Consider the following 27,173-nt stretch of genomic DNA (forward strand, 5'->3'; position numbering starts at 1 on the left):
ACTGATTGTCTCATGGGAAAATTGATTAATTATTTACTTAATAAATATAGTTTCCCAGAAAAAATCTTTCCTCAGAGGGAAAGAGAACTTAAGAGGGCTTGGTTTGGAGAAAACTGGGAACCATTATTTCAACTTTTAAAGTAAATCAAAACATTGATTTCGATATGAATCTAAGTAAAAGGTTTTAAAGCCTTTAACCAGACCTGGATCAATCTCAAATGTTAATGAACAATTTATTGTGGTTTTAAATACACATTCAATCATTCCATTCTTGGGCAGTTTGTACCATTTCCTGTAACAAAACGAAGATAATGTGCAGGGTTGAATTTACCCCCTTGTTTGACAAGAATCTCAAGGTAACTGCCTTAGGATTCTGCTTAACTTTGCTGATAGAAATAGGAGGCTGGGTCTCCCAGAATGTTATTAAGACGAAATAATTTTGTACTTTTATCTGTTTGTTTTAATATCTGATAGAAGCAGCATGATTATTCAGACTTTACCTTGTATTTACTTGGGAACTAGTGAGACTCTGCCAAGTCACTCTCTTCCAATAAAGTGAGTTCAGTATCTTGACAAGTGTTTACTGAGTATGTTCTGTGTGATAGGTATTGTGTTGTACATAAGACAGAGATGGATCCTCTTCAGCAGAATGAAGATTTTACCCCCTCCACAAACCCTAGGATCCAGGTAAAGCAGACTGTACGCTGGACACCAAACATGCCGCATACTTGCCCCCCGAGCCTCTGTGTCTCCCTCTATCCCCGAGTGCCCGCTCCCCACTTCTCACTTTGCTTGGGCTATCCCAGATGGCTTCTCCAAGATAAATCTCTGATGCAATGTGACCAGTAAGCTCATGAAAAGATCCTTAACGTCATCAGTCACTAAGGAAATGCCAACAGAACAACAGGCAGAGGTGAACTCAGAAAGACCTAGCCACACCCCAACACTGGAACATGTGAATGTGACTTTATTTGGGAAAACAGTGAGTGCAGGTGCTATTAAGTTAAGGACCTTGAGACGAGATCGTCCTGGATTAGCCGGTTGGTCCTTCAGTCCAATGACAAGTTTCCTTTTAGAGAGAGAAGAGAAGACAAGGGGAGTCGGAGGAGAGCCAGGCGAAGATGGAGGCCAGGGTTTAGGGTCAGTAAGCCTCAAGGCAAAGAGCACCTGGCGCCATCACATCTAGGGAGAAGCGAGGAAAGAGGCCCCCTAGAACCCGTGAAAGGAACAGGGCCTGGCTGACACCTTGATTTTGGACTCTAGCCTCCAGAATGCGTTTCTGGTTTTCTAAGCTCCTAAATTTGTGGTAATTTGTAAGGCAGCCACAGAAAATTAACATACCATACAACCTAATTCCACTTCTTAATACATATCCAAGAGAAATGAAAATATATCCATACAAACACATGTACACAAAGGTCCATGATGACATTATTCCTAATAGCCCCAAAGATAAAATCCAAATGTCCATCAACTTATGGAACAGGGAAAATCTGAATGGTGTGAAGGTTCCTTAAAAAAACTAAGAATAGAGCTACCATATGATCCTGCAATCCCATTCCTGTGAATATACCCAGAGAAAACCATAATTCAAAAGATACATGTACCCAATGTTCACAGCAGCACTATCTACAATAGAGAAGCTCTATACAGTCAGCAAAAACAAGACTGGGAGCTGATCGTGGCTCAGATCGTGAATTCCTTATTGCCACATTCAGACTTAAATTGAAGAAAGTAGGGAAAACCTCTAGGCCATTCAGGTATGACCTAAATCAAATCCCTTATGATTATACAGTGGAGGTAACAAACAGATTCAAGGGATTTCATCTGATACACAGAGTGCCTGAAGAACTATGGATGGAGGTTCATGACACTGTATAGAAGCCGGTGATCAAAACTATCCCCGAGAAAAAGAAATGAAAAAAGGCAAAATGATATGACCCAGCAATCCCACTGCTGGGCATACACACTGAGGACACCAGAATTGAAAGAGACACATGTACCCCAATGTTCATTGCAGCACTGTTTATAATAGCCAGGACATGGAAACAACCTAGATGTCCATCAGCAGATGAATGGATAAGAAAGCTGTGGTACATATACACAATGGAGTATTACTCAGCTGTTAAAAAGATACATTTGAATCAGTTCTAATGAGGTGGATGAAACTGGAGCCGATTATACAGAGTGAAGTAAGCCAGAAAGAAAAACACCAATACAGTATACTAACACATATATATGGAATTTAGAAAGATGGCAATGACGACCCTGTATGCAAGACAGCAAAAAAGACACAGATGTGTATAGCGGACTTTTGGACTCAGAGGGAGAGGAAGAGGGTGGGATGATTTGGGAGAATGGCATTGAAACAGGTATACTATCATGTAAGAATCGAATCGCCAGTCTATGTCCGACGCAGGGTACAGCATGCTTGGGGCTGGTGCACGGGGATGACCCAGAGGGATATTGTGGGGAGGGAGGTGGGAGGGGGGTTCATGTTTGGGATCGCATGTACACCCGTGGTGGATTCATGTCAATGTATGGCAAACCAATACAGTATTGTAAAGTAAAATAAAGTAAAAATAAAAAATTAAAATAAAAAAATAATAATAAGTGGATGAATAATAATAAAAAAAAAGGCAAAATGGGTGCCTGAGGAGGCCTTACAAATAGCTGAGAAAAGAAGAGAAGTGAAAGGCAAAGGAGAAAAGGAAGGATATATTCATCTGAATGCAGAGTTTCAAAGAATAGCAAGAAGAGATAAGAAAGCCTTCTTCAGCGATCAATGCAAAGAAATACAGGAAAACAACAGAATGGGAAAGACTAGAGATCTCTTCAAAAAAATTAGAGGTACCAAGGGAACACTTCATGCAAAGACTGGCACAATAAAGGAGAGAAATGCTATGGATCTAACAGAAGCAAAAGATATTAAGAAGAGGTGGCAAAAATACAAGAAGAACTATACAAAAAGATCTTAATGACCCAGATAACCATGATGGTGTGATCACGCTCCTATCTCAGAGCCAGACATTCTGGAATGTAAAGTCAAGTGGGCCTTAGAAAGCATCATGGCCCACTCGTGAGGTGATGGAATTTCAGCTGAGCTATTTCAAATCCTAAAAGAGGATGCTGTTAAAGTGCTGCACTCAATATACCAGCAAATTTGGAAAACTCAGCAGTGGCCAGAGGACTGAAAGAAGTCAGTTTTCATTCCAATCCCAAAGAAAGGCAATGCCAAAGAATGTTCAAACTACAACACAATTGGACTCATCTCAATTGGACTCATCTCACATGCTAGCACAGAGAAGGCAATGGCACCCCATTCCAGTACTCTTGCCTGGAAAATCCCATGGATGAAGGAGCCTGGTAGGCTGCAGTCCATGGGGTCACTAAGTCGGACATGACTGAGCGACTTCACTTCCACTTTTCACTTTCATGCATTGGAGAAGGAAATGGCAACCCACTCCAGTGTTCTTGCCTGGAGAATCCCAGGGACGGGGGAGCCTGGTGGGCTGCTGTCTATGGGGTCACACAGAGTCGGACACGACTGAAGCGACTTAGCAGCAGCAGCAGCACGTGCTAGCAAAATAATGCTCAAAATTCTCCAAGCCAGGCTTCAGCAGTACATGAACCAAGAACTTCCAGATGTTCAAGCTGGATTTAGAAAAGGCAGAGGAACCAGAGATCAAATTGCCAACATCTGTTGGAGCATAGAAATTTAGATCATATCAAGAAATGTGGATCAAAGAAAGAGAATTCCAGAAAAACATCTACTTCTGCTTCACTGACTATGCTAAAGCCTTTGACTATGCGGATTTCAACAAACTGGAATATCCTTCAAGAGATGAGAATACCAGACCATCTTACCTGTCTCCTGAGAAATCTGTATGCAGGTCAAGAAGCATCAGTCAGAACTGGACATGAAACAATGGACTGGTTCCGAATTGGGAAAGGAGTACATCAAGGCAGCTTATCACCCTGCTTGTCACCCTGCTTATTTAACTTATATGCAGATTACATCATGTGAAATGCCAGGCTGGATGAAGCACAAGCTGGAATCAAGATTGCTGGGAGAAGTACCAATAACCTCAGATATGCAGATGACACCACCGTTATGGCAGAAAGCAAAGAGGAACTAGAGAGCCTCTTGATGACAGTGAAAGAGGAGAGTGAAAAAGCTGGCTTAAAACTCAACACTCAAACAACAAAGATCATGGCATCTGATCCCATCACTTCATGGCAAATAGATGGGGAAACACTGGAAACATTGAGAGACTTTATTTTCTTGGGCTCCAAAATCACTGCAGATGGTGACTGCAGCCATGAAATTAAAAGACGCTTGCTCCTTGGAAGAAAAGCTATGACCAATCTAGCTGCTAAGCCACTTCAGTCGTGTCCAACTCTGTGTGGCCCCATAGACGGCAGCCCACCAGGGTCCCTTGTCCCTGGGATTCTCCAGACAAAAATACTGGAGTGGGTTGCCATTTCCTTCTCCAATGCATGGAAGTGAAAAGTGAAAGTGAAGTCACTCAGTCGTGTCAGACTCTTAGAGAGCATATTAAAAAGCAGAGACGTTACTTTGCCAACAAAGGTCCATCTAGCCAAAACTATGGATTTTCCAGTAGTCATGTATGGATATGAGAGGTGGACCATTAAAGAAGGCTGGGTGCTGAAGAATCGATGCTTTTGAACTGTGGTGTTGGAGAAGACTCTTGAGGGTCCCTTAGAATGCAAGGAAATCAAACCAGTCAATCCTAAAGGAAATCAGTCCTGAATATTCATTGGAAGGACTGATGCTGAAGCTGAAGCTCCAATACTTCATCCACCTGATGCAAAGATTTGACTCACTAGAAAAGACCCTGATGCTGGGAAAGACTGAAGGCAGGAGGAAGTGACAACAGAGGATGAGATGGTTGGATGGCATCACCAACTCAATGGACATGAGTTGGACAAACCCAGAAGATGGTGAAGGGCAGGGAAGCCTGCGTGCTGCTGTCCATGGGGTCGCAGAGTCGGACATGACTGAGTGACTGAACAACAACAAAGGACATGGAAGTAACCTGTCTATTGACAGAGGACTGGATGACGATGTGGTCCACCTACACGAGGGAGTATTTCTCAGTTATAAAGAAGCATGATGCCATGTAAAAGACGGCACTGTGAAGTAATGCCATTTGCAGCAGTATGGATGGACCTAGAAATCATCATACTGAGAGAAGAAAGCCAGACAAAGACAGACAAATACTGGGTTGGTCATAAGTTCATCCGAGTTCTTCCATAATGTATTCTGAAACATTCAAGCGAACTTTTTGGCCAACTCAGTATCATATGATATCATTTTAATGTGGAATCTAAAATATGACACAAGTGAACTTATTTACAAAACAGAAATAGACTCACAGACACAGAACATACTCATGTTCACCAAAGAGAAAAAGCAGGGAGGGAAAAATTAAACATTTGGGATTAAAAGATACACTCCACTGTGTATGACATAGATAACCACCATGGACCTATGTATAGCACAGGGGAGTACACTCAGTATCTTGTAATAACCTATAATGGAAGAGAATGTAAATGAAGAATACACATCTTTATATTAACATATAAAAATATACACATACAGTCGAATCACTTTGCTGTACATTTGAAAATAATATAGCATTTTAAATCAATTATATGTCAATAAAAATTAAAAAAAATTTAAGTGATATAACCATACAACAGAACATTATTTGCCCATAAAAAGGAATGGAGTACCTATTCATGCTACAAATTCAACGAGCCTGGGAAACATGCTGAATGAAAGAAGCCAGTTGCGAAAGACCACATGTTGTGTGATTCTGTTTATGTGAAATGTTCAGAACAGGCAAATCTATAACAATAGAATGAGGATCTGGCTGCTTAGGGTGGAGGCGGGGTGAGTAAAGGCATGAGGAGAGTGAAGAGGGTTGGGAACAGGCAGTTAATTGTTCACTCATCGCAAACAATAGTTATTTTAGATCCATTCTGTCATCATCTAGGGGCTTTCCTGTGGCTCAGTGGTAAAGAACCTGCCTGCCAATGCAGGAGATGTGGGTTTGATCCCTGGGTCGAGTATTTCCCCTGGAGAAAGAAATGGCTACCCACTCCAGTATTCTTGCCTGGAAATTCCCATGGATTCCTCCTGTGGAGGAGCCTGGTGGGCTACTGTCCATGGGGTCCCAAGAGTTGAACATGACTAAACAACCACCAGCAACTAGATAGCAAACCTCATAACCAGGAAATGCAAGTTCCAAAATGAATGATTAACCTTGGTCTTTGATGCTGTGTTCTAAGAAATGTGTCCTTGCAGACTGAGGGGTAAAGTTCCTAATCACAGTTTTAAGTCCTGACCCTTTTCCTAAGAGGAAGTCCTCGGCCCCTAACAGCTTCCTCTGCTGATCCCTTCTCTCTCCTCCTCTTCAGTGTGTAAGGACTCAAGGAAGCTGCATTGTCTCTTGGCCAGGGCCTTGCTTTCTGACAGTTTCACCATTTGTCAGTTTCCTGCAGCGAGTCTCCCCACTCAGAGAATGAGTCTAATACGATAGTCGGAATTCTGTCTTGAAATGATCCACTTTAAGACACAGTTTCGGGGCTGGGATAAATAAGGTGTTTGGGATTAACATATACTCATTACTATACATGAAACAGATAATCAAAAAGACCTCCTGAATAGCACAGGGAGCTGTGCTCAATATTCTGTAGTAACCATATAGGAGAAGCATCTGAAAAAAAATGCACCGTGTCTAAATGCAGAGTCTTATAGTGGGAGGGTACGTCACACACAAGCCGGAGTCTCAGGGCCTGTGTGAGACACCCCACATCCATCAGCCCCACTCCAACACATGCCCAGAGGCTGGCCTGGCTCAGTCCCTCGACCAGCTGGAGTAGTTCTAACATCCTATTCAGTGTGACTTAGGGGGATCACAGTGGGGGTCACTGAGATTATGGAGCAGGTTTAAATGGTCAGGTCCCTGTTAGTGGTGGGTTAGGGGTCCTGCGGTCAACCGAGCCCTCCCCAGTTGGGATATCTCAATCAAAAAAGGGGAACCAGGACTGCTGTCCCCACAGCTGCAAATGGTCAGGTTCCTTTTAGCAGTGGGTTAGGAGTCCTGTGGTCAACTGAGCCCTCCCCAGTTGGGATATCTCAATCAAAAAAGAGGACCCAGGACTGCTGTCCCCACAGCTGCAGCCACTCTGCAGGGCAGCCTTCACCTGTCCCTTCTGTGGAGGTCGGTGGAGCTGCCGTCCCAGCTCTAGCTGGAGGCTCTGGCCACAATGACTGATTTAGGCCTGGCCATCTGACCCAAGCAGGTGGAATGGAACCCTTGCTGGACCCTCCTAAGAAAGGGACATCTCTCCCGCTGGTGCTGTTGGCTGGAGCAAGAGTGCACTGGTTGGGAGGAAGGCAGCCTGAGAGTGAGTCTGTCTCATCACTGTGTTCTCGAGGTGAGTCTTTCACCTTACTGAATCACGGTTTCCCCATCTCTACAGAGTCACAATACAACCGCCACAAAGCTGGTCTAAGGACTAATCGGAAACATGTGAGACACAAAGCAATAGTTTCTGGCCCTCAAGGATCCCTCAGAAACAGCACCAGTTTGGAAAGAGTGTTGGGAGGTGCCTTTGGCAGAGGGAGGAAACCTGTCCAAGGAAACTGATGCAACTTTAAAATTTCTCATCCTAGAACTACTGCCTTTCCTGGTCAAATTTATATCTTCCCTTCTGTTGATTATGCTGCTCTTTAGATGAATGAGTAATATAAATGAGAACATTCATGTCATTTCATTATTATAATTATCTTACTTAAAGAGGGCTAATTATCCCACTATCTACACAAGGGTTGGGGAGGGAAGGATTAGGAATTTGGGATTAGCAGATGCAAACTATTACACATAAAATGGATACACAACAAGGTCCTACTATAGAACACAAAGAACTATATTCAATATTCTGTGACAAACCATAATGGAAAAAAATATAAAAAAGAATGTATGGCTCAGATGATAAAGAATCCACCTGCAATGTAGGCGATCTGTATTTGATCCCTGGGTCAGGAAGGTCCCCTGGAGAAGGAAATGCCTACCCATTCCAGTATTCTTGCCTGGAGTATCCTCTGACCAGAGAAGCCTGGCAGACTTCAGTCCACGGGGTTGTAAAGAGTCAGACATGACTGAGTGACTAAGCACACACATATATAGGTATAACGGAAACACTTTGCTGTACACTTAAAACTAACACAATATTGTTAATCAACTATACTTCAGTAAAATTTTTAATTAAAAGAAAGCACCTACCAATATCTGCTGGTGTTGTTTCTCTACTTGATAGCCTCCAAAATGTAATATGCCGGGTTTTGCCTGTATGACCTTATTATTCAGAAGATTCACATAAACCTCTGTAAAAACAATGCAGATAAGTATACCACGAGATGAGACCAAAAAAAAAAAAAAAAAAAGGTAAGTGAAAGAAGATCCTATTAACAAGGAATCCCTGTAATTTAGGGTATTGTCACCTCATGCGAAGAGTTGACTCACTGGAAAAGACTGACGCTGGGAGGGATTGGGGGCAGGAGGAGAAGGGGACGACAGAGGATGAGATGGCTGGATGGCATCATGGACTCGATGGACGTGAGTCTGAGTGAACTCCAGGAGTTGGTGATGGACAGGGAGGCCTGGTGTGCTGCAATTCATGGGGTTGCAAAGAGCTGGACACGACTGAGCGACTGAACTGAACTGAACTGATGCACATGAAAGTTTCAGACAGAGGATACAGCTGTCAACAATTAATGATGTTCCACATGAATTGGACCGCTTCTCCCACTATTTTAACATTTTGCTTGGGAGATATTACCATCACGAGATAAATTCACATTTTTTTATTATCTATTTAAATAACTTGCTCTGTACACATTTTGTACAAGTCTTCATAATAAAACAAGCCTGTAAAGGACACACACTGTATAATACTGTGATTGTTATGTAATGAACATCCACTTCAAAGAATGCAAACACCAAGTGTTTCATTTTATTGCTGTGTATTTAACTGTTACTATTTGCTTTCCTCTGAACTGAATTATAGTGTGATACAGAGTAATCCTAAGGCTCTGAATAATTATCACTCTGGATGGTAATGTCTCAATTTGCTCTTGACATGTGAGTGTCTTCAAAACTTTCCCCAGCTCTGCCGTGCTTCATGCCCCAGCTCTGCTGTGTTTCATGCCCCAAGCTCTGCCGTGCTTCATGCCCCAAGCTCTGATGTGCTTCATGCCTGGCATTTGTTTATAATCTCCATTGTTTCCATTTTTGTAAAAATCAAGCCCAGGCCTGATTCTGACTAGCAAACTGCCTCCTTTGAAGTGAAGGCACTGTCTAGTTTCTTACAAATGACAGACTTTCCCCTTTGGCTGTACCCAAACCTTGTGAGTCACAGACACCCTGACCCCAGCCTCCATCCTCTGTGACTTTGTATTCCACTAAAGTGGGTGTGAAATGTTTGTGTTTTTGATCCTCCAGTGATGAGCAGTCACTGTCGTCAGCTTTGGGGCCAAACTGAAGGGCTAGACTAGGGTAAGGATGGTGTCTCAGGGGGACTGTGACAAGGTTGTCTGGTAAATTTTTAAGTATTTTTAAAATATTTATTTTGATATATTTGGCTGTGCCAGGGCTTAGTTGCAGCATGTGGGATTTAGCTCCTTGCTGCTGCTGCTAAGTCACTTCAGTTGTGTCCGACTCTGTGCCACCCCATAGACGGCAGCTCACCAGGCTCCCCCGTCCCTGGGATTCTCCAGGCAAGAACACTGGAGTGGGTTGCCATTTCCTTCTCCAGTGCATGAAAATGAAAAGTGAAAGGGAAGTCGCTCAGTCGTGCCAGACTCTTAGCGAACCCATGGACTGCAGCCTTCCAGGCTCCTCTGTCCATGAGATTTTCCAGGCAAGAGTACTGGAGTGGGATGCCATTGCCTTCTCCAATGCATGAAAGTGAAAAGTGAAAGGGAAGTTGCTCAGTCATGCCTGACTCTTAGCGAACCCATGGACTGCAGCCCACCAGGCTCCTCTGTCCATGGGATTCTCCAGGCAGGAGCACTGGAGGGGGTGCGTTGCCTTCTCCAACGCATGAAAATGAAAAGTGAAAGGGAAGTCGCTCAGTCGTGCCCGATTCTGTGCGACCCCATGGACTGCAGCCTTCCAGGCTCCTCCCTCCATGGGATTTTCCAGGCAGGAGCACTGGAGTGGGGTGCCGTTGCCTTCTCCAATGCATGAAAATGAAAAGTGAAAGGGAAGTCGCTCAGTCGTGCCCGACTCTTAGTGACCCCATGGACTGCAGCCCACCAGGCTCCCCCGTCCCTGGGATTCTCCAGGCAGGAGCACTGGAGTGGGGCGCCACTGCCTTCTCCACCAGCTCCTTGACCAGGGTTCAAACCTGGGCTACCTGCACTGACAGCTTTGCGTCTTAGCAACTGGACCACCAGGAAAGTCAAATTTTTAAGTATTAAAATGAACATTACTTGGTAACTTTTTTAATGCTGAGAGTTTTGTTTTTAGGGCCACAATACAGATGTAAAATGGGCATTGCCCTGTTAATACCCAGAAACAGTCAAGTACACTGACTTGAAGTCACTGTGTGCTAAAGTAACAACAGAGCCACACCAAATGCTGCATGTCCCTCATTTGCGATGGGCCTTGAGTGGTGAGCAGGAAACAAGCTGCCTGAGACACAGAGAGCTGGACACCAGGTGGCTACAGCTGAGCACCAACCCCCCACTCAGCTGAGTCACCCTGGTGACTTCACTTGAGTTTTTGGAGTCTCAGCTTCCCCAAGAGTAAAGTGGAAATAGACAGTATTGTGAGATGTTAAGATGGATTCAGTGAGAATATAGGCAAAATGATTAGCCTTCTACACAATAGCTATAGGATTTACCAGGCTTTCTAGGCTAAGGATGTGCACAGAAAAAGGCAAGAAGGTATAAACGCAAGTGGTCTTGAAGGAACAGGAGTAATAGGTGTGGCTGGAAGTGGGGGACGGGAGGAGTGAGAGTGGACAGTTTCAGATCAGGGCAAAGGGGGCCAAACAACAAGCAAAGGAACCGACACTTTATTCTCTACATGAGAGGATCCCCTGAGAACATTCAAATAGAGTGGGGATAGGAGCCAGCCTGGATTCTAGGACAGAAAATGCCAGAGGGTGAAGGGTGGATGGGAGGAGAGTGTGGCTAGGGAGGAGAGCCAGGCCTACAGTAGTCCTGGTGACCTCCTGAGGACAAAGTATGGACAGAGGGCAAAGACGCTTGAGGATGTGGAAGGAACAGAACTTGGCAATTAATTTGCACCACAAAAGTCTACCAGATCCAATGAATGGATCTAAATAGAATCATTGTTCATAATAATAAAAACTATGACAAGCCTGTAAAACAATATAGATAAATCAGCACCCAAAATTCCATTATGCTTTCTGGACTTTGGATCCTCTGGGAAGACCTGAGTTGTAAAGCAAACCTGTTTTCTAACCACTTACTTGACTCCAGGAGATGATTGGGTACTTCTTTTGGTCTCGTGGGTTCCTCCACTAGGCTCCTTAACAGGAGGGGCGACACATTTTGAAATGGTTCTTCAGCATTCTTTACATCTCTGCTGGGGGTTTTTACCGCTGCCATTTTATCATGAAAAATGGAGTCTTCTTTTTAAAGCCAAAGGTCATTTCCTGGGAAGAAAACAGTAGTAGTATAGTCAGCCACAGAAAACCATAAACTGTTGACAAATGTACCTCTTGTCACTGTGTGGCTTGCTGTGGCTCAGTCTTCCCCACCTCTCAGCTCACTCCTGGCCACTCTGCCCACACAGGTTGTCCTGTTCATCTTACGTCACACATCAACCCCAAAAGTCGGGTCCAGCTGTTCACTATTCAAAAGCCAATAAAGAGGCAAGGCTGGTGGAAAGGAAAGTTTGCTTTATTTTGGATGCCAGCCAGCACGGGGCAGTGGACTTCTGTTGAAAGGATGACTTACCAGCCCCCCCAACTGACAACCAATGGACAAGAGCTTTTATAGACGAAGGAAGGGGGCTACATACAGAAACAACACAGCCAGCTCTAACAGTCATCTTGAAATTGGTCATGAAGTGATTTGACCAGTGTCATCTTGATTGTTTTAAGTAACAGTTAATCTTCAGTTCTAGTCAACTTTGTTCCCTTTCTTTGAGGCCAGTTCTCTGGAGGTGGCAGCTTATGTCATAGTCATGTATGAATGTGAAAGTTGAACCATAAAGAAGGCTGAGCGCTGAAGAACTGATGCTTTTGAATTGTGTTGCTGGAGAAGGCTCTTGAGAGTCCCTTAGACAGCAAAGAGATCAAACCAATGAATCTTGAAGGAAATCAAGCCTGAATATTCATTGGAAGGACTGATGCCGAAGCTGAAGCCACATGATGCAAAGAGCCGACTCATTGGAAAAGATCCTGATGCTGGGAAAGATTGAGGGCAGGAAGAGAAGAGGGTGATAGAGGATGAGATGGTTGGATGGCATCATTAACTCAATGGATATGAGTTTGAGCAAACTCTGGGAGATAGTGAAAGACAGGGAAGCCTGGTGTGCTACAGTCCACGGGGTCACAAAGAGCTGGACATGACTTAGCAACTGAGCAACAAATGTCATAGCTACAGCCTGGTCATCATGTAGTTAATTTCTTCTGCCCAGTGGTGGTTTCAGTCTCTATAAGACAGCTCCGAGGATATGGCTCAGATTACCTATAGCCCTTGAGAAGGAACCAAAGGTCCTTGACTTTGCTTATGGACTAAACTATTATTATTTTGTCCTATTTAACTGCTTTTCTCTACTTTTGCATTTTCTCACTTCTCTGATTGAACTTATTCTTTGGCTAAGTTTTCCCATAGACAAAAGGCAGGCTGAGGACATGGAAGGAAGGATATAGGGTCCTGCTCTGTCTGTGTCACAGCTCAAAACTCTCCCATGGTTCTTAAATCTCCTTAAAAGCTTTTCTCAAAATGTAGTCCTGATGCTTTCTGAGGCTCTTGTGGCCAGTGAAGTTTGCAAAATGTTGAAGTCAGCAGTTAAACAGGACTCTCTCTCTCTCTTTTTTTTGTTTTTCCAAATTTGCTTGTGCTGGGTCTTCACTGTGGCTCGAAGGCTTCTCCAGGTACTGCACCTGGGCTAGGTTGCCCTGCGGCATATGGGGTCTTAGATCCCTGATGAGAGATCAAACCCAAATCCCCTGCATTGGAAAGCAGGCTCTTAAGCCCTGGAACACCAGGGAAGTTCAAAACAGGACTCTTCTTTATGAGATTTCTCCGAATCCGTTTCTTAGATGAATGTGACCATGAAACCCTTTAACACTGGGAGATACTGGTATAATGAGTCATCTTCCTGGGCCCCTCTGTGGGGACAGGATGTGGAAAGCCACAGACCTCCTCCCCCGCCACTGGGCGCCTTCCTAGGAGCTCTGTTCTAGGACACCGGGTCCAAGCTCATGCCACACCTTCGGGCAGACTTGTCTTGGGAGTCTGATCCTGCCCTTCGACATTTTTTAGCAATTGCTGCCTTCACTGCTCCTCTGGCGTTAATCACGTATTGCCTTGTGATGACACTTTACAAATCCCACATGTCTATATCTTCCACAGCTAAGTCTCTAAACTTGGAGGCTGCTCAGTGAAGCCCCTGAAATTGGATGTAAAATCATATGTGGACTTTTATGTGCCTTTTTGTGTGTGAGAGAAGGCTCATAGTTTTAGATTCCTTAAAGACTACAATATCAAGCAAAATACACTGACCATACCGAAGTAATGCTTAATAATCACTTTCTGAGACAAGTTTCTCCTTTCCCCTCACGGCCCATCCCCCTTCACTGGCATGGCTGAGGGTGCCCACTCCTCAGAACAGCCTCCCTCTCTCCCTCCAACCATTCCTTCAGACTTCCTTCCTCCAACCTTCCTCCAGCCTTCCTACCCCTCCAACCGCTCAACATCTACCCCGGTTAACTCTCCAGCCCTCTTGCTTCAAATTCCCTGCCTCTACTTCAGGGCGGCACAATAGCCAAACGGTTGTCACCCGACTCCTATTCCAGGTCACTCACCTCCAAGGTAAACTGTCCCCCTTCGTCCCTCCTCCCCACCCCCTCCCAAGGCAACCTCGGTTTCGGGCCCCAAGCTCTGCGGAGCAGACCCTTTCACCGCTGCCAAAGGCCTGCTCCCCTCAGCGCCCCTTTACTCCAGCCCCTGCCCGGAGCACGGTCTACCCCTGACCCAGGCGCCACCCTTATCGTTATTTCACCCTTTGGGCCCTACCTCTCCGCCGCCCCCGCCCAAGTTGACTTGCGGCTGGACACCCTCCCGGGGTTCAATTCGCTCCCCCCCGACCCCGCCCCGCTCCAGCCTTAGGTCTCCGGCCGCTCACCCCAGAGCGGGTTCCCGGGCGGGAATCCGCGGGCGCAGCCACCTTCCCCTAGCGTCGCCATGACGACGCGGACGCTCCCGGGGTCGCGGTCGGACGCGACCAAACTCCCCTGGGACGTGGGGGAGGAACCCGGGCAGCCGCAGATCGAGGTCTGAAAGTGGTGGGTCAGTTATGGGGACTTAGAGCAGTCTCTGGAGTCAGTAAGAACAGAGAGAGCGACTTATAGCGTGCGAATTCCCAAGGAATTCCCAAAGGGAGACACAAACATCTGGGCACCTTGAGAGGAGTTGGTGGCCAAGCAGGGTGGGGCTTACCACGCTCAGTGGGTGGAGCTTCCCCGGGGGCAATTCAATCCTCGATTCCGTACTGTGATACAGTTCATTTTACCCTTAATATTATGATAAGTTTCAAATTTCAAACATATACAAAGCCAAGCAGAATAGTATGGTGAATCTTCAACACCAACCCACAATTATCAACTTATCTTTACCTTTCCTCTACTCCCTGTATTTTTTTGAAGGAAATCCCAGACATTATAATGTCATCCCAGACACCAATCCCAATATCAGTCATAAATATTTCAGAATATACCTCCAAAAGATAAGGAGCCCTTTAAAAAATATAACCGCAATCAGTACCTAAAACATTACGTAATTTCTTAGCAACTTCAAATACTTGGTACTCAGTTTTCATAAACGTCTTTTTTTTTGAGTTTGAATCACGGTTCAAATAAAATCCACACATTATAATAAACTGATATGTCCTTTAGGTCTCTTTTTATCAGTAGATTCTCCCGCCTTATCTTTTTATTGTTGTTGCAGTTTGTTCACTGAAGAAACTGTTTCTGTCCTGATAATGATATTTAGGGATGATAAACCATGAAACTGGACCAGCTCCCCAGACCTCCTGCTCTGTTTCCTTCACTCTGCTCACCCACGGACATTATTCCTTACACTGATAGCTCAGGTTTCTCTTCCTAGGATCTGTCCTTGTCTTGCTCCCTCCATGTATGAGGTGTCACTTGCTCGATGTTATCTGTTGCTTCATGTTGATAAGAGATTGTCATACGAATCCAATAAGGATACCTCTCCCACACCTTCATCACCTGTGCTGATGTGCTTTTGTCCCGACCTCCAATATTCACCTTTCCAATCTTCCCGTTCTCCAACTCCTCCCTGCTACCTTCCATCATCCCTGATTAAAAATGAAAAATCCACCCATCTTTCAAGGCTCTCTCTAGAGATGGTGTATCAGCTATTGGCCCCTTAACCTTCCAGACCAGAAGGGCTGTTTCCTTTCTCTGGGTTCCCATTCAGTTTGTTCTGTCATCCTTGTCACATTTTTTATAAGCTAAACTCATCATTATATGTGTGTTTTAAGCTCCAAAATTTTTAAGAGGAGAAGACTATGCCTTATCTTTGCATCTCCTACAGCCCTTAGAGCAGGCCTTTGTTTACAGTGATTACCCAGTAACTGTTGGCTAAGTGGCTAAAACAAAATTCACTTGCTTATGTTGTAGATTGCTTTAGTTCTTTCTGTTTTGTTGCCCCAGAAAGGTTGTCGGTTTCAGAACAAGTATTGTTTCTCATATCCTTTTTCCACCTGAGCTCATCAAATACTTATCTTCATACACTTTAAAAAAATATATATTGATTTATTTGGCTGTGTCGGGCTTTCGTTGTGGCACGCAGCACCTTTCATTTTAGCAGGCGGGCTTCTCTCCTGTTGTGGCGCACAGGCGTAGTTGCCCTGTGGTATGTGGGATCTTAGTTCCCCTACCAGGGATTGTACCTTCATTCCTTGCATTGGAAGGCAGATTCTTAACCACTGAGCCACCAGGGAACTCCCTCTATACACTTTTTAATGGGTATTGGATAACATTTTTAAAATTTCCCCTTGTTTTTAAGTAAATTTGCCAAATTCTCTATTTTATATGTTAAGATAGCTAGATATGGATATAGATATAACATATATTTTCTCTACAGTCAATTGGCCAAACTACATATTGTTGTGTGGTATTTACTATTGGTCATCTGCCTCCACGGTCTTAAAATCAGAACCCCAGCTTTGCTAAGGTTTCTCCCTAATCCCTAATTCCCTAGATCCCACTTAGATTCTGATTAGTCTACACCAGTCATGGAATTCCCAGTCTTCTTGCCCACGATTGATTTATGGTTGAGAATATAACTCAATTCTGGCCACAGAGACATCAGGGGAGGGCTTCTGGAGGACCTTGGAAAAAGACTTCCCTTCTTCTAAGAAAAGAGACATACAGCACCTTTCTCTTTCTAGACAGTGTGGTGTCCAGAAGTGATTCCTTGGAAGAGCAGCTGCTTTAGGACCTTACGGAACCCTCATGTGAGGACAGTGATGGTGGCGAGGAGGATAGCAGAATCGGAGAAGAGAGTGAGGCCCCATCTGGAGGACATCATTTCATCTCTTGACCGTTTGGCAACCAAATCACACTGCTTTCTTTCCTTTTTTTAAAAAAGTTCATTAATTCATTTATTTTTGGCCACGCTGGATCTTCCTTGCTGCGTGCAGGCTTCCTCTAGTTGTGGCGAGCAGGGGCTACTCTTCATTCGTAGTTGCGCACGCTTCTCATGGTGGTAGCTTCTTTTGTGGTGCAGTGTGGGCTCAGCAGTTGTGAGGCACGGGCTTAGTTGCCTTGCAGCATGTTGAATCTTCCTGGACTGGGGATCAAACCAGCGTTTCCTGCATATAACCAGGCAGGCAGATAACCACTGGACCACCAGGGAGGTCCCCATTACCTCTTTCAGCTAAAAACATTCTGACACAATGATTTCTAAACACTCACTATTCAAAAGTGTAAGCAGTAGTACAGAAACTTATTAGAAATACAGAATTTCAGGTCACCTCAGACCTTCCAAATCAGAATCTGCATTTTAATAAGATCCCTCCACCCACCCCATGCCAAGAGATTCATGGACACATTCAAGTCTGGGAATCACTGAACCGAAGCCCTACAATTCTAGCTTTTCTAGATCATCAATTATATAGTCAGTTCATTTATGTATTTCACATTTTTTTCACTTAGCATTTGCAATGAGCAGAATACAAGGGTATCTCAGCCTCTGCCAAACTTGTTGTTCAGTCATTCAGTCGTTCAGTTTAGCTGTGTCTGACTCTGTGACCCCATGGACTGCAACGCACCAGGCCTCCCTGTCCTTCACAATCTCCTGGAGCTTGCTCAAGCTCATGCAATGGAATAGGTATGACAGGAGACACGGAAAATTTTGCACAGGGGAGCCATGAATTTCCCTTCCTGAAACTCCTTGGTGGCTTCACATCATACAGAAAATAAAACTCAAAATCCTTAACACAAACTTCAAGGTTCTGCAGGCCCTAACTGCCCAGTCCAGTCCTGCCTGAATTTCTGACCTCAAAGTTCATAAAAATAGAATAAAATGGTTGTTGTTTCAAGCCTTGCAAGCTCTGGAACAGATCTAGCTGCAATAATAAATAATCGAAAAGTTGCTCAGTCCTGCTCAGCCTGAGAATCCCTTCCTTAGACGGGAGCTAAGCCAGCTTTTCCTGGCTTCCCTCACTTAATCAGGTCCCACCCCACCATCCTGTCTTCCGCCCAGGGTTCTCTCCCTTCAGTGCATTTTTCATAGTGTATGAGTCTAGACTGATGGCTTTCCATTTCTGACATCTGTCTTTCTAGACCATAATTTCAATGAAGTTTGACTTGTTCACGACTGTATGCTCATCACTTTGCACACTACCTGGTACATGGTGGGACCTCCAAAATATTCAGAGAATTAAGTAATTAATGAGTTATGCCAATCTAAATTTATATGTAATATCCATTTAGAGCATACATATATGTTTGGAATATAGGCAATATATCCTTATGGTTCAAAATTCAAAAAGTAAAAAATGTCCCTCTTTCTCCTGTCCTTAAGCCACCAGTTTCCCTTTTCTGGAGGTAATCCATATTGCCAGACTCTTATTTATCTGTCAAGGCACATGCTATGCACGCGTGCATGCTCAGTCACTCAGTTGTGTCTGACCTTTTGCTACCCTATGGACTGTAATCTGCCAGGCTCCTCCGTCCACGGAATTTTCCAGGCAAGAATACTGGCGCAGGTTGCCATTTCCTACTCCAGGGGATCTTCTCGACCCAGGGATCGAACACACGTCTCCTGAGTCTCCTGCATTAGCAGGCAGATTCTTTTCTACTGAGCCACCTGAAGCCCATGCTGTGCATACACAAGCAGTTATATGTATGCTTGTATTTGTAAGCAGTTCATCCCCGATTGAGAAGCCAAATCACTCATTCATCTGTTTCCTTTTTTCCCCATTTAAAAATAAATCTGAATGATCATGAAACTGTATGCCACAGAGTTCACAGAAGTTGATAAGTAACAGAAATCCTTGAACTTGTCTTACAGAACAACAGAGAAGGGAACAGTCTGTTAAAACACTTTGCTTCTGCCTTCATTGTAATCAGCCTTCATTGACTCTGTTTGCTCTAGTTTCTTTTTTTCTTCCTCCTCCCCTTCCTTCCTTCCTTCCCTTCTTCCCTCCCTTGCTTCCGCTTCCTTCCTTCCTCTCTTTAATCACATGCATCCTCAGTGTCGCTGCTGCAGTTACTTTACAAGACCTTGGAGTCAGCGCCTGTCCTGCGTGAGCCAGCTGGGGCTGCTTGGGACCACTGATCCTAAAACTGGGCCTGCGCAGATGTCCTATGAATGGCCTTTTGTTTTTTGATAAGTGTTGCAAAAAATTTCCAGCCACTTGCCATTTGACTTTGCTGTTAATTCATTATGTATTGTGCATGAGTGCTAAGTCACCTCAGAAGTGTTAGAAGTGTTAGTCACTTAGTTGCGTCCAACTCTTTGCGGCTCCATGGACTGTAGCCTGCCAGGTTCCTCTGTCCATGGGATTTTCCAGGTAAGAATACTGGAGTGGGTTGGCATGCCCTCTCAGGGAGTGAACCTGTGTCTCCTACAGCTCCTGTATTGGCTGGAGGGTTTTTACCACTAGCACCACCTGGGAAGCTTGCCATTAGGTATTGCTCCATAACAAATTACCCCCAAACTTAGTGATTTAAAATAACTATAATCACTTACTATCTCTCATGATTTCTGTGGGATAGGAGTTCAGACAAGGCATAGCAGAGATGGCTTGTTTTCTGCTTCATAAAGTTTGGGACTTCAGTTGGAAAACCCCGAAACTGGGGAGGTGGAGCAGTTGAAAAGCATCAGCTGGCAGTTGATGCTAAAGCTGCCAGCTGCAAGTGTAGATGAGGATCTTGGCCAGTATACCCACAAGTGGCCTTAACTTCCTCATGATATAGTCTCTGGATTCCAAGGGCAAGTATCCCAAGAGAAAGCCAGGTTTAAGCTGTATTTCCTTTTAAAAATGTTTAAAATTCAAGTATAGTTAATTTAAAATGTGTTAGTTCAAGTGTACAGCAGAGTGACTTAGATTTATATATGTATATATTATATACATACAGGCTTCCCAGGTTTCCCTGGTAGCTCAGCTGGTAAAGAATCCACTTGCAATGCAGGAGACCCCAGTTCAATGCCTGGGTTGGGAAGATCCCCAGGAGAAGGGAAAGGCTACCCACTGCAGTATTCTTGGGCTTCCCTGGTGGCTCAGACAGTAAAAAATCCACCTGCAATGCAAGAGACCTGGATTCAATCCTTGGGTTGGGAAGATCCCCTGGAGGAGGGCAACTCACTCTAGTATTCTTGCCTGGAGTATCCCCATGGACAGAGGAGCCTGAGGGGCTACAGTCCACGGGGTTGCAAAGAGTTGGACACGACTGAGCAACAAAGCACAGCACAGTATAGGCTTCCCAGGTGGCGCTAGTGGTAAAGAACCCACAGTGCAGGAGATGTAAGAGACACAGTTTCGATCCCTGGGTCAGTAAGATCCCTGGAGGAGGGCATGACAGCCCACTCCAGTATTCTTTTTTGGAGAATCCCATGGACAGAGGAACCTGGCAGGCTATGGTCCATAGCATTGCAAAGAGTCAGACATGACTGAAGCGACTTAGCACACATATATAAAGAATATACATATATATATATATATACTTTTTCAGATTTTTTTCCTTATAGGTTATTACAAGATATTGAATATACTTCTCTGTACTATACAGTAGGTTCTTGTTGGTTATCTGTTTTATATTTAGTATCATATTTACTTTAATCTCAAACTCCTCATTTATCTATTCCCCACTCACTGGCCTTTTTGGTTACTATGTTTGTTTTCTATGTGGGTTTGTTTCTGTTTTGTAAATATGTTCATTTGTATCATTTTTTTCAGGTTCTGCATGTAAGTGATATCACATGATATTTGTTTTTCTCTGACTTACATCATTTAGCATGATTATCTCTGCTGCTGCTGCTGCTGCTAAGTTGCTTTAGTTGTGTCCGACTCTGTGTGGCCCCAGAGACGGCAGCCCACCAGGCTCCCCTGTCCCTGGGATTCTCCAGGCAAGAACACTGGAGTGGGTTGCCATTTCCTTCTCCAATGCATGAAAGTGAAAAGTGAAAGGGAAGTCGCTCAGTCTGTCCGACTCTTCGTGATCCCATGGACTGCAGCCTATATCTCTAGGTCTATCCATATTGCTGTAAATGGCATTATTTCATTCTTTTTTATGGCTAAATAATATTCCTCTATGTGTATATGTGTTCACATCTTCTTTCTTCATTCATCTGTCAGTGGATATTTAGATTGCTTTCATGTCTTGGCTGTCATAAACAGTACAGCTATGAACATAGAGGAGTGTGTATATTTTCATTTTAATGTTGTCCAGATGTATGCCCAGGAGTGGAATTTCTGGATCATATGGCATCTCTATTTTTAGATTTTAAAGGAACCTTCATGCTGTTCTCCACAGTAGCTGCATCAATTTACATTCCCATCAACCATGTAGGAGGGTTCCCTTTTCTCCATATTCTCTCCAACATTTTTTATTAATAGATATTTTAATGATGGCTATTCTGACTGGTGTGAGGTGGTACTTCACTGTAGTTTTGATTTGCATTTCTCCAACAATTAGCCGCATTTTATTTCCTTTTATGACCCGGCCTTGAAAGTTGTTCAGCATCACCTCCTTATTCTGTTGAGTCCATTACCAAGGTGCATTCAGGTGTAAGAAGAGGGAACATAGGTCCCACCTTTCCATGGAGACGGGCCAGCATCTTAAGATCACTCTCTGTTCCTCTGGCCTCAACTGTGAATATTAGCCTATAGAACTACTGCAGCCGGCTTGCTACCAGCTTGAGGTTCTCCAGATTAGAAGAGGGCAAAGCCAAGAAAACCACAGGCAAACAGAACCTGAGCTAGATTTAGTCCAGCCTGATGCAGGCTCTGTCTCTGAATTCAGTCATGGGAGCCAATACCCAGCCTTATTGCTGCTTTAGCTCCTTTGACCTGGTTTGACTATTACCTTCAGCCACATGCATCTTAATTGGTTGGTACATCTAGACAATTTAATTGTGCTGAACTATTTTCAACCTCATGGCAATGCTGAAAGATTGGTATTATTTTTTCCCTGATACAAAAGAGGAAATTGAGGCTTAAAGTGCTCAAGTAACTTGCCCAAGGTCACTCAGCTAAGTCAGGTGATTGAAGACTAAGTCAGGATTTGAATCCAAGTTTGTCTGTTGCCAACATTTTTTTTCTGTGTGCCAAGCCAAACTGCCTTAGTAGGCAGAAAAATGGGGAAGCCTCTGCGAGGCCAGGGTGTACCTGACCTTTCTTTATTCCATCCAGTGAAGATAAGGCTTGAAGAGCACTAGCAACACTGTCCTTCAGATGCGGTTCTATTTGCTCTCTTTTATTTGATCTGTTTTAATGCTAATATTTCATACAAATATTTAAAAGGATGCTGACAAATGGAGGAGGAAAACAAAAGTAAAGTAAAAACAGCTTTCTTGAAAAAGCCAGCCCCCATTTCCAGAGTAAACAGTGAACCTGAGTCATAAAAACCTCATTAAAAAGTCAGTGTTATACCTTTGTACTTCAGCACCGAATAGGAAATCATGCTGGCCCCATTATTTATGGCTCATCAATAATGCATTAGCTTGACTCTCAGAAGAGCTCACACGCAGAAGAGAACAGACCTTTTTGTTTGGTTTATTGAGCAGCTGAAGGGGCAGAGCAAGTTCGTTTCATTGGTGTAGTCATTAGGGAAGGCTTAAACCTGGACCCCCAGGCATAGTCATCTCCTCACCCTCTCATCCCACCCTCACTCCCGCCCCCAAAGCAGTCTTTGCAACTCACGCATCACATCCCTGGGAAGCTTCCATAAGTCCATGCAGGGCTCTTTTTGTTACAAGTGACAGAAAAGAATTCAAAGGTTAAAGAAAGATTTTAAAAAATTATCCATCTAAGAGAACTACACTCAATATCCTGTGACAAACCAAAATGGAAAAGAATATGAAAAAGAAACTGAGTCACTTTGTTGTATAGCAGAGATGAACACAATGTAAGTCAACCATATTTCAATAAAATTTTAAAAATTAATGAAAATTATCTATGTAGCTCTCTGCCGATCTGTTCGTCTCTCTCTCGTTACCTATCTATCTATAATGTTTATCTGTCTGCCTATCTATCTATGTATCTGTTTATCTGTCTGCATGTCTGTCTGTCCATCAATGCATGCACAACAGGATGGCTTCTTTGTCCTTGGATCTCTTCACAACATCTGAAAGTCTGCCTTCATGCCATGAGCTTCGGCATCGTCTGCATCATGTAGGTTTTGTTGGCACCACTCCTAGCGGCCCCTCTTCAGTTGTGTGCCCATCTGCCAACCATTCCCTGTGGTTAATTGGTGGGGGTGACTCTCCTTGCCTGGGTCTGGGTTATGTGCTCACACCTGAGCTGTTGGTGGCGAAAGCCCCACCCAAACCACACAGTCTGAGGATGGGGATGGATAAGGGAGCTCTTTGTCTCAGAAGAAGAGGTGATGGTGGCTGACCATATATAACCACAGGTTGAACCTTGTAAAATCATCAATACCCAAATGTATTGATAATTTACCTACAAAAATGATGACTGAAGGACTCGGCCTAATACCTTAATCCTCAAGGCTTACTCTGGTCCCTGAATGTAGGCTCCCATAGAATTTATCCCAACAGACCATACCCAGCATACATACGGACACAACTAAGTGACTGGGTAGCAACAACCATGCACTCTATGGTCGCTTACTTCAGTCAACCAGTAGGTTTGTTAAATGTGTGCTTGGGCGAACTTCTAAAGTCTTGACCACCTCATCGTCTTTCTGGGCCTCCTGGGAGGGGTGCAGTCACAGGGCTTCATGCAAGCAGTTTCCACAGGCCTGTATGGGTCCAGCATGGCACCTGAAACAGAGCAGGTGCTCAATAAATAAGCACTGAATGGATGTGCTTAATTACTTTCTCCAACAAGTGTTTATTGCTATTGGAAACAGGCAGGAGATTATATATATATACATATATACACATATATATATACACTAATTTCTTATTGAAGTAGTAAACAATGTCTCCAGCCAACCAGGTAACCCCTCTCCACAAAATGAAGAAACTAATAATTCAGTGTTGTTATTGAGTGCGCATGAAATCAGACTCTGATGCACATCACTGGCTTCTGATGGCAAAGACAAGTAGAAATCTTACCCTTTCAGCCAGACACACACAATCCATCACACATGCTAACTGTCTTTACCAAAGGAAAAACAAAACTCTGATCTTTTTGACAAGCTGGAAAATTACAACTTGGAGTCAAGCATGTAGGCTGAACTCCCACAGTATTAGGAAGACAGGGCACCATTCTCCTGGACAATCATGTTTCAAAGAGAAGGTTTTAAGATCTTCAAGAAAGATGGTCCTGGGATGCAAAACTGGCAACAGGCTTATTTAGCTTTTATAAAGATTTACATACATCTCAGAGACAGAGGTGGAGAAGGTGATGGCACCCCACTCCAGTACTCTTGCCTGGCAAATCCCATGGACAGAGGAGCCTGGTAGGCTGCAGTCCATGGGGTCGTGAAGAGTCGGACATGACTAAGTGACTTCCCTTTCACTTTTCACTTTCATGCATTGGAGAAGGAAATGGCAACCCACTCCAGTGTTCTTGCCTGGAGAATCCCAGGGACGGGGGAGCCTGGTGGGCTGCCGTCTCTGGGGTCACACAGAGTTGCACATGACTGAAGCGACTTAGCAGCAGCAGCAGCAGCAGAGACAGAGGGGATTTACAAGTTTTCTAAGGGAAATGCTGAAGGAAAAGGGAGAGAAGAAAAGCTTTCTTTCTCTTTTGACACTAGGGAAATTTTTATATTTTGGTGTGGCGGGGAGAGAAATCTTATTCTTTCTCCTCTCTCAGGTTCAATGGCTGAAGCCTGAAATCAATCTGATAAGACAGATTAACAAGAGAAAAAGTTTTAATTGCCCAGATAGGCACAGGATTTCACAAGGAGATTTCATAGAGCCCAGGAGGCAGCAAATGACTGAGGTTTCTACACTGTTTTAGGCTAACAAAGGAGAAGTGGTTCGGGGGCTTCTGGGTGGGGGAGGCGAGCTGGGAAGGTGGGAAGGAGATGGGGGAGCTGGACGGTAAAAGGGCTCCCCTTGTGTCCTCCTGTACAGGTTAGACTCTCGCAGGTAAAAAGACCAGTTCTCTTCCTCTCCTCTCCTGTACAAATGAGTCCCTTTGTAAAGGAAATTTCCACTTCTTGAAAGTATCCTTTACAAAGGGGCACTTTTGTACTTTACACTTTGGCATCTCTGGGGAGGTGAAGAGCTTTTCCTGTACCTGCTGGTTCTCAGTTGCCTTTGGCTCAAAACAATACTTATGCCAAAGTGGCATCTTTTGGCTAACATTCAGTATTTCTGACTCTATTTCTGAATATAACATTCATATATTCTGCCTCCCTGGGGTGATAAAGACTATCCGTATGAAGCAGTAGAGAACAAGTCACCCTGGAACCAAATACATGATCTCCCATCCTCAGGGTAACTTAAAAATTTTTATTGAAGTATAGTCCTGAGTATTCATTGGAAGGGCTGATGCTGAAGCTGAAGCTCCAATACTTTGGCCACCTGATGCGAAGAACTGACTCAAAGGGGAAGACCCTAATGCTGGGAAAGATTGAGGGCAGGAGAAGGGGACGACAGAGGATGAGATGGTTGGATGGCATCACCAACTCGATGGACATGAGCTTGAGCAAGCTCTGGGAGTTGGTGATGGACAGGGAAACCTGGCATGCTGAAGTCCATGAGGTCTCAAAGAGTTGGACATGACTGAGCGACTGAACTGAACTGATAGTTGATTTACAATGTTGTGTTATTAAACAGTTGCAAGTGTATACAAGGTGATTCAGTTGCATATATATATATGTATATATATATAGTAGTTTGTATTTGCTAACCCCGAACTCCTAATTTATCCCTCCCCCACCCCTCTTCCCTTTTAGTAATCTTAAATTTGTTCTCTGTGTCTGTGAGTCTTGCTTCTGTTTTGTAAATAAGTTCATTTGTTTCATTTTTTTAGATTCCACATATAGTGATATCATATGATATTTGTCTTTCTCTGTTTGACTTATTTCACTTAGCATGGTAGTCTCTAGGTCCATCTATGTTGCTGCAAATGGCATTATTTCATTCTTTTTATGGTTGAGTAATATTCCATTGTGTATATGTACCATATCTTCTTTATCCAGTCCTTTGTGGATGGACATTTTAGGATGCTTTCAAGTCTTAGCTATTGTGAATAGTGTTGCTGTGAGCATTAGGGTGCATTATCTTTTTGAATTGAAGTTTCACGGTAACTTTTAAGTTACGGTTGTGAGAACGTGACTTAGAGTGTTTGGGGATGGTCGTGACTTAGTTTCCTATGCCCCACTACACCTACCTCTCCAGTGTAATTTGGAGAAAGGAATGAGGCTCCAGACCTGGAAAAGCATCAGAATCAAAGAGACACCCCTCTCTGTTGCTCCTGGGAGTTATAATGGATTTAGAGGGTGGACATAAAGTATTTCCCCACAGCCCCGCTAACAGCACTGGTATTAGTACTAGTACTACTAGTACTAGGGGTCTCACGTGCTCCTCCAGGATTTTCCTACTTTCCATCAAGAGGCAGAGTCTATGTTGCCTCCCCTAGAACCAGGACTGGCTTTTATGATTATCTGGACAACAAAAAACAGTAGAAGCAGATGAGGCTGGGTCATAAATCCCGGTGCACCTTCGACCTGCTCTCTCTCAGGACAAGCACCTTTGGGATCATGGTTTAAGAAGCCCAGACACCCTGAAGCTGCCTGGAGCTAGGGCCACGTGGAGCAAGCCCAGCCCCAGTCATCCAAGAGAGCACGTCTCCAGGGGACTCTGACTGCCACCGCGTGAGATGTGCTAAACCAGGGAACTGCTGGCCGAGCCCAGCCAGCCCCCAGGACTGTGCAGTGACAATAAATCACTGCTCTGATTTTCCAGCACTAGTTTCAGGTGTAACAGACATAAGCGTGGTGGAGAACTCAGGCTGGGAATCAAAAAACCAGAGTTTCCGTGCAAACAATCCTGTGTGATCTGCAGTTCAGGCCCCACCCATCTTCATCTGTTCAGGTTTCTTCATCTGTTAAATGGCTAGACTGATATATCCTAGTGGGGTTATTCTCCTTTTGCCTCATCCCTCTCAAATCTCTTTTCTGCCTTCTCCACCCAGGAGGGAGGTTAAACTCTATGGACATAGAGAAATGCTATGGACAGTTTCTCCCCAATCTGCCTG

The 27,173-nt window shown here is 44.1% G+C and overlaps 1 protein-coding gene across 1 annotated transcript in view; it reads right to left on the reverse strand.

The window, feature by feature from the left end:
- CFAP221 (cilia and flagella associated protein 221) overlaps positions 1-11,721 on the reverse strand; it is a 124,602-nt gene extending 112,881 nt beyond the window's left edge. Inside the window, exons 1-2 of the mRNA XM_013970323.2 lie at positions 11,536-11,721; positions 8,319-8,419 (exon numbers count right to left, since the gene is read on the reverse strand). Coding sequence (XP_013825777.2) covers positions 8,319-8,419; positions 11,536-11,674 — 240 coding nt within the window. The 5' untranslated portion in view covers positions 11,675-11,721. The remainder of the gene's footprint in view (positions 1-8,318; positions 8,420-11,535) is intronic.

Source organism: Capra hircus, chromosome 2, assembly GCF_001704415.2.
Source record: "Capra hircus breed San Clemente chromosome 2, ASM170441v1, whole genome shotgun sequence".
In the NCBI taxonomy this organism is placed as follows: domain Eukaryota; kingdom Metazoa; phylum Chordata; class Mammalia; order Artiodactyla; family Bovidae; genus Capra; species Capra hircus.